Consider the following 12242-nt stretch of genomic DNA (forward strand, 5'->3'; position numbering starts at 1 on the left):
CTCATGTTGGAAAACATGCTATTAGTTTAGATAATAAGTATAGTTTATTAGTACAAAAATACAAAAGTTTTTTAAAATAAGAATCTTTATGAAAAAGGTCAAAATAAAACAACTTTAATAAAAAGAAAAAAAAAACTTAGGCTATACTTTATTTACAAAAAAAAAAAAATAATGAAAAATCAGAGTTTATTATAAAAAGTACATAATTATTGTCTATTCCTGTGCTCCCATGCGTCACATACAATTCAAACTTATTTCTCATTCGTCACATATGACACCCAGTTCCAAATTTTGGTTATACCCCATTTGTCTCTTCTCACTTCTTCACTTATTATCCAAAAACAGCCACAACAACAAGTCAAAATCAGTTCAATAGTCAACACATGTATCTACTCTAAATCTTTAATCCTCCCGAGTTTCTCCGGTAACAATGGCAACAAACTCAAAAGGCCAAGCATGGTACACGAAAACACGGGCAAACCGGAACTGTAAAATTTCATTATCTATCTTTACAGATCTGGTTACCTTAATTTGCTTCATGTTTGCAGGTTTTGTAGCACCGGTTTACCAAGCGACGTCGTTGTGGATGTTGACGACATGATTTTCCATCTTCATAAGGTATTCAGATCCAAAATGCTTAGTAATTAATATTGTTCAAGTGTTGTATAGTATGTAAATTAGCTGTTTTATGAAATGCTTTCAGTTTCCACTAATGGCAAAGAGTAAAAAACTCTATGACCTTATAACTGAACAAGAGGCTAATTTCACCTCTAATGCTGTTAATGAAACGAAAACGACAACAACGAAAACAACAATGGCAGAGGAGCAGTGTTGCCACGTCAGATTTCCGGATTTTCCTGGAGGACCGAAGACGTTTGAGATGGCTGCAAAGTTCTGTTACACGGTGAAAATCGAGTTATCGTCTGCTAACGTAGCTGCACTACGTTGTGCTGGAGAAGCTTTGGAGATGACTGAAGAGTTTTGTGAAGAAAATCTCATTTCTAAAACCGAAAGCTTTTTGTCACAAACTGTGCTTAAAAGTTTGACACATTCAATTGAAACGCTGAAATCGTGTGAGCATTTGATGCCTTTGGTGGAACATGTAGGCATTGTTGAATGTTGTATTGATTCAGTTGCTGATAGGGTTTCAGCTATGGATCCCGCTCTATTCGGCTGGGATGTGAATCAGACAACGAACAACTTCATCCATGAACTTACATTACTCAATCCGCAGTTGTTTAACCGTTTAATAACGGGGATCAAAGGTAAGAATATGAGCAACGAGATTGTAGAAAATTGCCTTCTCCGGTACGCCAAAACACACATCTCTGGTACCAATCGCGCCACTAGAAAGCCTCAGCATTCGCATAAACCATCCGAAATTGACCAGAAGGAACTCTTGGAGACGATTGTCACGAATCTTCCGGAACAAACACACTCCAGATCTTCACCAGCAGTGAAGATATTATTCGGAATGTTACGGACCGCAAACATTCTCAACGCCTCGGATAACTGTAAATCAACATTAGAGAAGAAAATCGGATCTCAATTCGAGCAAGCCACACTAGATGATCTTCTTATGCCGAGTTATTCCTATCTCAGCGAAACATTATACGATGTCGATTGCGTCCAAAGGATATTATCCCAATTTCAACTTCAGATTCATTCTCAATCTCTCAACTGTGTGGATGACACACCCGCGGCGTTAACACTCGTTGGAAAATTAATCGACGGTTATTTATCAGAAATCGCGTTAGATGCGAATCTAAAACCGGAGAAATTTTGCGAGCTTGCAGCTGCGTTGCCGGAACAAGCCAGGATCTACGATGACGGTCTCTATAGATCCGTTGATGTCTACATCAAGGTATCAACATAGTTTGATCTAATGTGTTAACTATGTCTTTGTTTTGCGAATCTCTCCTAACATATTTTGTTTTCAAATAGACGTTAAGAGTGCGTTTCTTTATATTAAAAAAGGTTTTTCAAATGGATGTTAAAAACGCGTTTCTATGTAACAAAATAAAGTTTTTCAAATGGACGTGTAGAGTGCATTTCTGTATAGCAAATAAAAAGTTTAACAACAATTGCAGGCTCATCCATGGATAACGGATGCCGATCGGGAAAAAGTTTCCGGCGTTTTAGACTGCCGGAAACTAACGTTAGAAGCGTGCACACACGCCGCTCAAAACGAGCGGCTTCCGCTACGAGCGGTGGTGCAAGTGTTGTTCTTCGAGCAGTTGCAGCTGCGGCAAGCGATTGCGGGAACACTGATGGCTACGGAGATGGTGGTGTTGGAGTCAGAGAGGTCACCGGGCACTACACGACAAGAGGTGGTGGAACTACACGACGAAACGGTGGTTGAAGAGGACGGTGTGACGTGGAGGGCGGCAGTGAGGGAGAATCAGGTGCTACGACTAGGGATGGATAGCATGAGGACGCGGGTTCACGAGTTGGAGCGTGAGTGTACTACAATGAAGAAAGCGATTGAGAAGATTGATAAGGTGGGACCGACGGGTTGGTTCACGAAGAAGTTTGGGTGCACATTTAAGACTCAAGTCTGTGACTCGCATGAGCCAACGGTTGTGGAGACCAGAAAGGGGAGGAACCATCGGACTAACCGTCACCGCCATGCCAGTTGATAGCCGGATTACCGTAGGTAACTTGGTTGGTAGTTGGTACATTTGTGTTTTAAATTATTGCTGTTTTTGTTTTTACTGGAAAGAGCTTACATTTCATGGGTATATAACATGCAACTCCATATGCATACGATTCTATTTATTATGTCTAAAAGTATCATATATAATTATTAGTATATATAGTTTAAATTCTTGTTTAAACTATCATCATGTGTGTTATGATAAAAAAACAAAAACCACTAATTGTCTGATCACTTAAAGAGATATAATCCATATTATCAACATTGTATCAAGGGAAAATAACGAAATTTGCCGTTGACCGGTCTACTCTAAAAAATAGCCAAATGAAGCCTCGTTGATTTAGCGTGTGTTACGATAACGAAGAGCAAAACATGTTGATTCTGCGAATACCCGTGTTGATCTTCTCAAACCTCCAAAATTCAACCCAAAGGTCACAGAATTTGAAGTCAAATTTGAGTAAATTCGAAAATCAAGTCTAACCATCCAAATTACAAGAGAAAGACATAAACAGAGACAGAAATTCGAAATGGGCCACAAAAAGGCCATGGGCTAAACACAAGCCCAAAAACAAAATGCCTAAAACACTTCAAAAAACATAAAAACGTAAATAACTAATAGAAATAAGCGTTTTTTGGCCTGGACGATGACCCAAACCGCCATAGGCGTTTGCAGCAAGATGGAGCTCGTTCTCACGACTGTTTCGCCTGATCGTACGCCCAAAACGGACCCCTGTAGCACAAGTTAAAGCCATTTTAGTGAAGCCCCTTTTGTTACACGATCTTGGGCCTCCAAATACAAGATGGCCTGCTCCTCCACACTTGGACCTACATCATTCCCTCCTGGGTAGACAAAATTCGACCTCGAATCTGTAGCAATCTCATCATCAGACGATTCCCCATGGAAAGGCAGCAAATGTTTGACATTGAAAACATCAGAACAACGAATGTGGCTTGGTAACTTCAGACGGTAGGCATTGGAATTTATCTTCTGCACAATCTCCACTGGCCCAATCTTCTTGGCTGACAACTTATTATACTCTCCAACTGAAAAACGATCCTTAGTCAAAATGGCACAAACAAAGTCACCCTCCTCAAAATCAACTTGCCTACGCTTTTGGTCTGCAGCTTGCTTGTACTTTGAATTAGCGTGGGCCAAGTTGTCCTGCACAGCTTTATGAACTTCATGTAACCCCACCACAAAATCTTGCACCTTTTTGGGGACAGACCCTGGGGTAGGAAGTGACATCAAATCAAGAGGACCCCGAGTCTTAACAGAATAGACCACCTCAAACGGGCTAAACCCAGTACTCCGATTAACATCATGATTATGAGCAAACTCAGCCTGACACAGCTTTTGATCCCAAGACTTCACGTGATTACCCACCAAACACCGTAAAAGATTACCAAGTGACCGATTAACACCCTCCGTCTGCCCATCAGTTTGTGGGTGGTAGGCACTACTGAAATTAAGCTGAGTGTTCACCATTTTCCATAGACTGCGCCAAAAATGACTCAAGAAACGAGCGTCCTGATCAACAATAGAGGATGGCAAACCATGCAAATGATAGATATCCCGAAAGAACAACTGAGCCACATTAACTGCATTTGTTGTCTTCTTGCAAGGAATAAAGTGCACCATTTTCGAAAACCGCTCCACTACTACAAAGATCGAATCATTACCACGCTGAGTACGGGGTAATCCCAACACAAAATCCATTCTAATATCTACCCAAGGCTGCAGAGGAATGGGTAGAGGCATATAAATCCCCACATTGGTAGCTGTGCCTTTTGAAACTTGACAGATCCTGCAACGTCTAACAAACCGATCAACATCCCTGCGCATAGTAGGCCAAAAATAAGAAGACTACACCAATCGTAAAGTACGGTCTCTCCCCACATGCCCTTCGCCATGCAGTTCTTTAATTATTTGAAGGTGGAGGCTGAAATTAGGGATACATAATTGATTTTCCTTAAAAAGAAAACCGTCATGCACAAGAAAAATCTGTCCTCTTCCCAAATTGCACGTCCTGCAAAATAACAGAAAAATATGGATCTGATGTGAGTTGTTCCATGAGACTGTCTAGCCCGGGTACAACAACTCTCATAGAGACAAGCAGGTTACTCCTTCTACTCAAGGCATCCGCCACCCGATTCGAAATTCCAGACTTATGCTTCACAACAAAAGTAAACTTTTCCAACAAAGCCATCCACCAAGCATGCTTATCTGATACTTTATCTTGACTGCGGATATGCCTCAACGAATCATGGTTTGTAAATAAAACAAACTCCTTGTGAAACAAATAATGACGCCAATGTTTCACAGCCTGGACCACTGCATAAAATTGAAGATCGTAAGTGTTATAACGCAACTTTGGCCCAGTCAACTACTGAAATAGGAAGCTGGACGCCCCCTTGACTTAGGACTGCCCCAATACCACCCTGCGAGGCATTGATGTCTGTCGTGAAGAACATGCAAAAACCTATTTAAACTATTAGTATAGAATAAGTAGGGTATCGAACCAAGGGAGGATTGTGGAAAGTGTCGAAATGTTAAGTGTTGATTATCTATTGCGTAAAAGTAATGCTTGGTTGTGGATTTGTGAAATTGCTAAACTAAACAAATTAAATTGAGGTTTTAATCAATAGGAAGAACAATGGTCCCTCCGGAATTCAGATTTCCAGTTAGATGCGATTATGTGTTTTAGCATAACACTCACATAGACATAAGTGTTTGACCTAATCAATTGATTGTGATATTCAACGACTAAGTACTCCGATCAATACATAATGGGAGGTTATCAAATGAATATCAATCACAATTACCAACCCTAATCCCGCCTTAGATATATACCGATTACTAGAACTCTCGGGAATTGAATGATTAAAGATTAACAATTAAATAAAATGTAATTGTTTACAATCAACCAATCAAATCATAGGTGAAAAGCATCGAATGCTTAGATCACCGAGTTAATAAATGTCAAAAACACATAAAGTCACCTAACATACGAAAATCCTCCATCCGGAGGAAACCATGAAGGAATTAGCCGCTCATGCTTGTGAATTGATCTTCAATCTTGATGTTGGAAGGCATGATTGATGATGGAATGATGGTTAGATGCTGTGGAATGGTGGGAAAGACTCAAGTGAAACCCTAAAATTCGTCCCTTCAGTCGTGCCTCACAGTTAGCATTCATTAGATATCGAAACCCTTATGTTTTAACATATTTTTATTCAATTTTCGTAACCCAGCACCGTAGCTTACACCAGAACAGGCTGAAGCCGTAACCTACTGCTAACAGATTCTTCATAACACTGTTTTTTTCGTAACTTCTTCGTTTAAAGTCCGTTTTCCTCCCCGTTTGCGGCCACGTCTTCATAATTCAGCCCTCTATCATACCATATCCCAAGATCTTCAATTCCACTCCACTTATTTTCCTCGAAACACGTCCAATCTTCGTGTTTAACCTACAACACATCAACTTCTCGTAGTTATTCAATTCCAAACATTTAAACACATAAAAACTCATAAAGTTAATCATTTAAACATGTTAAACACCATTCCAAACCCATTCCATCATGTGAGTATTCAGCTAACACCATCATAGAAGCATTAACCTGTTGCAATGGACCCAATTCATACATGTCATAAACATACCTTGGGAGAACACTCACTCTAGCTCCAAAATCCAATAAAGCGTTATCCGTCTTGAAATCCCCAAGTTGGATTGGGATAAGCGGTTCTCCTAACTCTCTATCTTTCTCCAATCTAACATCCTCAACCATACTAACTGTAGCAATGGAAATATTCTCTTTGAACCCTGAAGCAACATCATCCACCATTGCTATTACCGGAGTTACTTCCTCAACTTGCATTTCTTCTAATGTCTCCAACCTCTCGGATTTTCTTTCTAAAAACTCATTAAACTGGTCAGTTAGCTGTCCAATTTGTTGGGCAAGTGATTCATTGATCTTCTGTTACTCATCGAAAGACTGGTAGATTTCTTTAAACGCTTGACGATGGTGTTGATTACTTCTAATATCCTATCTACCTCGTTTGGGGAGTTTTTAGCGAAACCTACTTGATCACGTTCTTGAAAATAATCACTGCCCCCGTAACCATACTATTCCAAGAAATCTGAATTTGGGTTACGATTGTGCCTGTCCCTGACTTTATCAGATTGATTTTAGTTTTGATATCCTCTGGTGCCATAATCCGGTTGGTAGTACCCTTGTTCAGAATGTGGACAATCTTGAGCCCAGTGATAATAGCTCCCGCAACATGAGCATGGGTCATAATCATATTTCGATGCCATTATTTCTGCACAAATAACAAAATAACAGCAGTACTGAACAAAACAAAAAAAAAATAAAAATAAAACTAACTAGAAAGAACGAAAAAAAAAAAACAAATATTTTTGGATTTTTTTTAATGCAAAACGAAAACAAACAAACAAAAGTAAACAACCACTAAGCGCACTAGCTCCCCGGCAACGACGCCATTTTGATGTCTGTCATGAAGAACATGCAAAAACCTATTTAAACTATTAGTATAGAATAAGTAGGGTATCGAACCAAGGGAGGATTGTGGAAAGTGTCGAAATGTTAAGTGTTGATTATCTATTGCGTAAAAGTAATGCTTGGTTGTGGATTTGTGAAATTGCTAAAGTAAACAAATTAAATTGAGGTTTTAATCAATAGGAAGAACAATGGTCCCTCTGGAATTCAGATTTCCAGTTAGATGCGATTATGTGGTTTAGCATAAGACTCACATAGACATAAGTGTTTGACCTAATCAATTGATTGTGATATTCAACGACTAAGTACTCCGATCAATACATAATGGAAGGTTATCAAATGAATATCAATCACAATTACCAACCCTAATCCCGCCTCAAATATATCCCGATTACTAGAACTCTCGGGAATTGAATGATTAAAGATTAACGATTAAATAAAATGTAATTGTTTACAATCAACCAATCAAATCATAGGTGAAAAGCATCGAATGCTTAGATCACCGAGTTAATAAATGTCAAAAACACATAAAGTCACCTAACATACGAAAATCCTCCATCCGGAGGAAACCATGAAGGAATTAGCCGCTCATGCTTGTGAATTGATCTTCAATCTTGATGTTGGAAGGCATGATTGATGATGGAATGATGGTTAGATGCTGTGGAATGGTGGGAAAGACTCAAGTGAAACCCTAAAATTCGTCCCTTCAGTCGTGCCTCACAGTTAGCATTCATTAGATATCGAAACCCTTATGTTTTAACATATTTTTATTCAATTTTCGTAACCCATCACCGTAGCTTACACCAGAACAGGCGGAAGCCGTAACCTACTGCTAACAGATTCTTCATAACACTGTTTTCTTCGTAACTTCTTCGTTTAAAGTCTGTTTTCCTCCCCGTTTGCGGCCACGTCTTCATAATTCAGCCCTCTATCATACCATATCCCAATCCACTCCACTTATTTTCCTCGAAACACGTCCAATCTTCGTGTTTAACCTACAACACATCAACTTCTCGTAGTTATTCAATTCCAAACATTTAAACACATAAAAACTCATAAAGTTAATCATTTAAACATGTTAAACACCATTCCAAACCCATTCCATCAGGCATCTGTGTGCAGCTCAAAAACTCGAGAGAAATCTGGCAATACTAGAATTGGTGTCGTTATAAGCTTTTCCTTGATTAACTGAAAAGCCAATTCTGCCACCTTAGTCCATATAAAAGTCTTCCCCTTCATACAGTCAGTCACCGGCGCCATAAGGGAACTGAAATTTTGAATGAACCATCTATAAAATGAAGCAAGACCATGGAAACTATGTACTTCAGTTATCGTAGTTGGAGTTGGCCATTGCTTAACAACCGCTACCTTTGATTCATCCACCTGTATGCCGTCACCAGAAACAACATACCCCCAAAACAGGATCTTAGGGACAATTGTTGGTGCATATGTCTGTCGACTTCGTCTTGTATCGAGTCTTGTATCTAGATAGGATAAACCAGAGCTCGGTAACCTAGAAAATAGGAAAATGTTGTTAACAGTCTAGCTCGCACGAACTGGCTTGGCCAGTTCGTACGAACTGACCAGATCGTGTGAGGCTGTCTCATGCGAACTGGGCTATCTATAAATAGGAGCTCTTAGGTTGTCATTTGGAACTTTGGATTCCGGTAGCGAAGCTCTGCCGAAGTGTCTCCAGACCGTGTAAAGCTTTCATATCAATACAAGAGACATTATAAGTGATTCTAAGTGCATTTCAAGCTGATTCAACATCAATACGTCTGTTTTCGCCTCTCGTATTGATCAAAAATTCTTCTGAACGACTCGTTTAGGTCAAATCTCAATCCTACAAGTGGTATCATTGCTCAAGAGGAAGAGTTCTTACCGATTCAGCTTGATTTCATCCGAAAATCTCACTTCTACTCATTTTCTTCACATTTTTTCAAAATTAATTGAGTTTTCACGGATAAAATGGATTGATTTTCACATATAACACGCGAAATACTGTTTTAACAAACCCTTGAATTAATCAGATCTAAAATCGAACTAAATCTTGATTAATTTTGTCAAAAACCGTCCGATTGTGTGACATCAGCATCAATTTGCACGAATTGATCATCAGTTCGCTTGAATTGAACTTCCATTTTGCACGAAGTGAGTTCATTTCGTTTGAAGGGTTAACCATTTCGCACGAATTGAACCCCTGTTCTCCAGATTGAACCCTAGTTCGCATCAGTTCACACGTAGTGGAAGAAGATCAGATCGTTTGAATCCAGGTCGCATCAAAGACCTGTAATTCGCACGGATTGGTTGATTTGAAAAAATCCAATTCGCACGAAGTGGGTCAATTAGTTTGATTGGATCCAGTTCGCTTGAAAGGTGATCAGTTCGCTTGAAAGATTCCAGTTCGTTTGTAATTCTCCAGTTCGTTTGAAATACATCAGTTCGCATCAAAGGCAGTTCGTATCAGGTTTAGTTCGTTTGAATTTAAGACCAGATCGTTTGAAGTATTGTCAGCTCGTTTAAAAGTCTGATTGTGAAATTTTTTGAACCGAATCATGGAAAACGAATTCTACAATGCGTTTGCTACTGCCCCGGGTACTCCTGTTACCGTTGCCCAGAGCGTGAACATGGAAAATGAAACAGGAACGTTGCAGAAACCTCCGAAACTGATGTGCATTGAAGAGTATTACAGTTGGCAAGAGCGTTTTGAAAATTGGGTTCAAGCAAATCTTCTAAGATCTTGGGAATTGTCACACCCCAACCGATGGCGGAAACATCGGGATGAGACGAACAAATTGCTCAAAACAACATAACACTAAATGTGACAATATAATTAAATTTCATTTATTAAAATTGCTAAGTTTCATACAAAATGTCATAAAAGGGAAATAACAAACATTAAACATAGTTTATTTCAAAAGTGGGTTTCTAGGCCATCCTATTCATTTCTTCAAATCCTGACTTCCTCATCATGCAGTATGCATTTAAAATAAAGTCAACAAAACATGTTGGCGAGTATACAAGTTTGATAATAGTATAATATGTTTGAAATAGATTAACATGCTCAAATCCACGTGACTACATGAGTTCATATTAACAGTTATACTCGTAACGATGAAATCTATATGTTCAAACCAAAGTTTAACGCAATTAACATAGCCTAACCCTAGAAGGGTGGTAACATGAGTAACATAGAATATACCTAACAATACCCATAATATTATGGGAGGGGCGTTACAACCTACAGCGCTGCCATTGTTAGGGGAGGCTTGCAAAGTTAATGAACACACAGTCATAAATGTTTAACAGTAGCATAACATGATTAACATGAGTCAAATAGATTCACATGAAATGTGGATTGATAGTGCAAAAATGTTTAACATAGTTTAACATGTTATCAATTGTTTTGACAATACATAGCATTCAAACACAGATATGAATAAAATCATGCACTTTCATTATGATTTCAAGTCTCGAGTACCATTTGGGAATGAAACCAAATACCACAAAGGTACAACTTACAAAAATAGAAAGTACAAGTAGACTTGCCAAAAATGGAAAGATCGAAAATATGAGGTGTCACAGGAATGTATTGAGAAAAAGTACGTTCGACCTCGAAATAACATGGGAGTTGTAAAGACTATTTCTGAATTTACGGACAAAGAGAGAGACATGTACAAAGCAGAAAAAATGATGATAAGTTTACTTCAACAAGCTGTGAAAGAAGATATTTTCATATTACTTCAACATGATGATAGTGCATATTCAATTTGGATAGCACTTCGTACAAAATTCGAAGGAAGTACAGAAATGATCAAGAGTAAGAAGTCTCTATTAAAGAAGGAATTTGATTTGTTCTCAAGTTTGCCGGGTGAAACTACAAAGGTTCTTATTGAAAGATACTGTCATTTAGTGCGTTCAATGACTAGATTGGATATAAAAAGGATCATGAGGAATGGGTTGAAAAATTAGCCAATGCTTTACCTCAAAAAGAATGGGGTACATATCTTATGATCTTGAAGAATACTGGAGAGTATGATGGTTTGACAATTGCTCAGTTCACTGAAAAACTTGAAGGACAAGATCTTGAATAACAGAAGATTGCTAGAATGAACAATCCAAGTGGACAACAAGACATCAAGATGTATTACAAAGGGAATGTTCAGAATGTTGAAGCAAGTCCGAAGATCCAAACCGCTTTCAGCGCAGAGAACTCATCCAGATCACTGAATCAAAGCTCAAACAACAACAGTGTATTTTCTTCATATCCAAGTGTTAATCTGAATGTTTCAACTTCAAATCATCAGTTCCAAAGCTCAAACAATGGTAATGGTCATGTGCTACAATGCAACATCGCGTTGCATCTTCAGAACGGTCACAATTTCTCTGAAGAAGTCGCTAAAGGTTATATGGCATTACTAGCTACAGTGTTAGAATCTTATGAGGGTTTGGTTGTGGGAAGGATCGGAAATCCTATGTTAACAAAAGAGGACTACGATCAAATTGATGCTGAGGAATTGGAGCTAATGGATATTAAATGGTGTTTAGCGTGCGTGTTGAGAAGAGCTAAGAAATTTAAGCAGATTACAGGAAGAGATGACTTCCGTGATGCTAATATTTCTACTTTAGGTTTTGATAAATCTAAAGTTACTTGTTTTCGATGCTGGGAAAAAGGACATTTCAAGAGGGAATGTACCAATCGAAAAGCAGGTGGAGCTCAGAATCCTTTCGGAAACATTGATTATCATCGAAAAGCGATTTATCATCAGGTAACTCAACAACCGTCATCATCCAGTGCTAATTCAATTGAAGATGGAAAGAAGAAAGCTTATCTAGTTAATTAAGATGATGAAAGACTGCCAAAGGGATTTAGCTGGGACAAATACACTCCGTTTAATACTAATTCAAAGTTTAGAGCTTTTATTGAACAGATCATTCAAGAGCCAGAGTTGATGAAAGAATGGATGGATGTGTTTGCAAATGATGAGAAAAATCAAGATGGAGAGTCTATTTCTTCAGAAGATAGTTCAGAAAAGACACAAGTGTTTGATCAATCATTAACTGATAG

General features: G+C 38.6%; 2 protein-coding genes across 2 annotated transcripts; one reads left to right on the forward strand and one right to left on the reverse strand.

Moving 5' to 3' along the window:
* The first annotated feature begins 227 nt into the window (after window positions 1-227).
* On the forward strand, window positions 228-2781 carry LOC110895598 (BTB/POZ domain-containing protein At5g66560). Its single transcript, XM_022142917.2, has 4 exons — window positions 228-459; window positions 549-618; window positions 704-1864; window positions 2091-2781. Exons 1-4 carry the CDS (start codon window positions 431-433, stop codon window positions 2637-2639), a joined length of 1809 nt encoding a protein of 602 aa, XP_021998609.1. The 5' UTR covers window positions 228-430; the 3' UTR covers window positions 2640-2781.
* Window positions 2782-4641: 1860 nt separating this feature from the next.
* Window positions 4642-8434, reverse strand: LOC118485127. The gene is made up of 5 exons (XM_035981382.1): window positions 8327-8434; window positions 8112-8169; window positions 6216-6567; window positions 6057-6124; window positions 4642-4988 (listed from the first exon to the last, which is right to left on the reverse strand). Exons 1-5 carry the CDS (start codon window positions 8432-8434, stop codon window positions 4642-4644), a joined length of 933 nt encoding a protein of 310 aa, XP_035837275.1.
* Window positions 8435-12242: the final 3808 nt, after the last annotated feature.

This window comes from Helianthus annuus, chromosome 12 (genome assembly GCF_002127325.2).
Source record: "Helianthus annuus cultivar XRQ/B chromosome 12, HanXRQr2.0-SUNRISE, whole genome shotgun sequence".
Classification (NCBI taxonomy): Eukaryota; Viridiplantae; Streptophyta; class Magnoliopsida; order Asterales; family Asteraceae; genus Helianthus; species Helianthus annuus.

What these genes read in the sequence shown, in the direction of transcription:
- LOC110895598 (XM_022142917.2), top strand. Translation starts at nt 431, where the DNA reads ATGGCAACAAACTCAAAAGGCCAAGCATG. An exon ending in TGATTTTCCATCTTCATAAG is followed by an intron (nt 619 to 703) that starts GTATTCAGATCC and finishes AAATGCTTTCAG; the next exon opens with TTTCCACTAATGGCAAAGAG. An exon ending in CCGTTGATGTCTACATCAAG is followed by an intron (nt 1,865 to 2,090) that starts GTATCAACATAG and finishes CAACAATTGCAG; the next exon opens with GCTCATCCATGGATAACGGA.
- LOC118485127 (XM_035981382.1), bottom strand. Translation starts at nt 8,434, where the DNA reads ATGGCGCCGGTGACTGACTGTATGAAGGGGAAGACTTTTATATGGACT. An exon ending in TTATAACGACACCAATTCTA is followed by an intron (nt 8,170 to 8,326) that starts GTATTGCCAGAT and finishes GATGTGTTGTAG; the next exon opens with GTTAAACACGAAGATTGGAC. An exon ending in ATTGAAGATCTTGGGATATG is followed by an intron (nt 4,989 to 6,056) that starts GTATGATAGAGG and finishes AATTTTATGCAG; the next exon opens with TGGTCCAGGCTGTGAAACAT.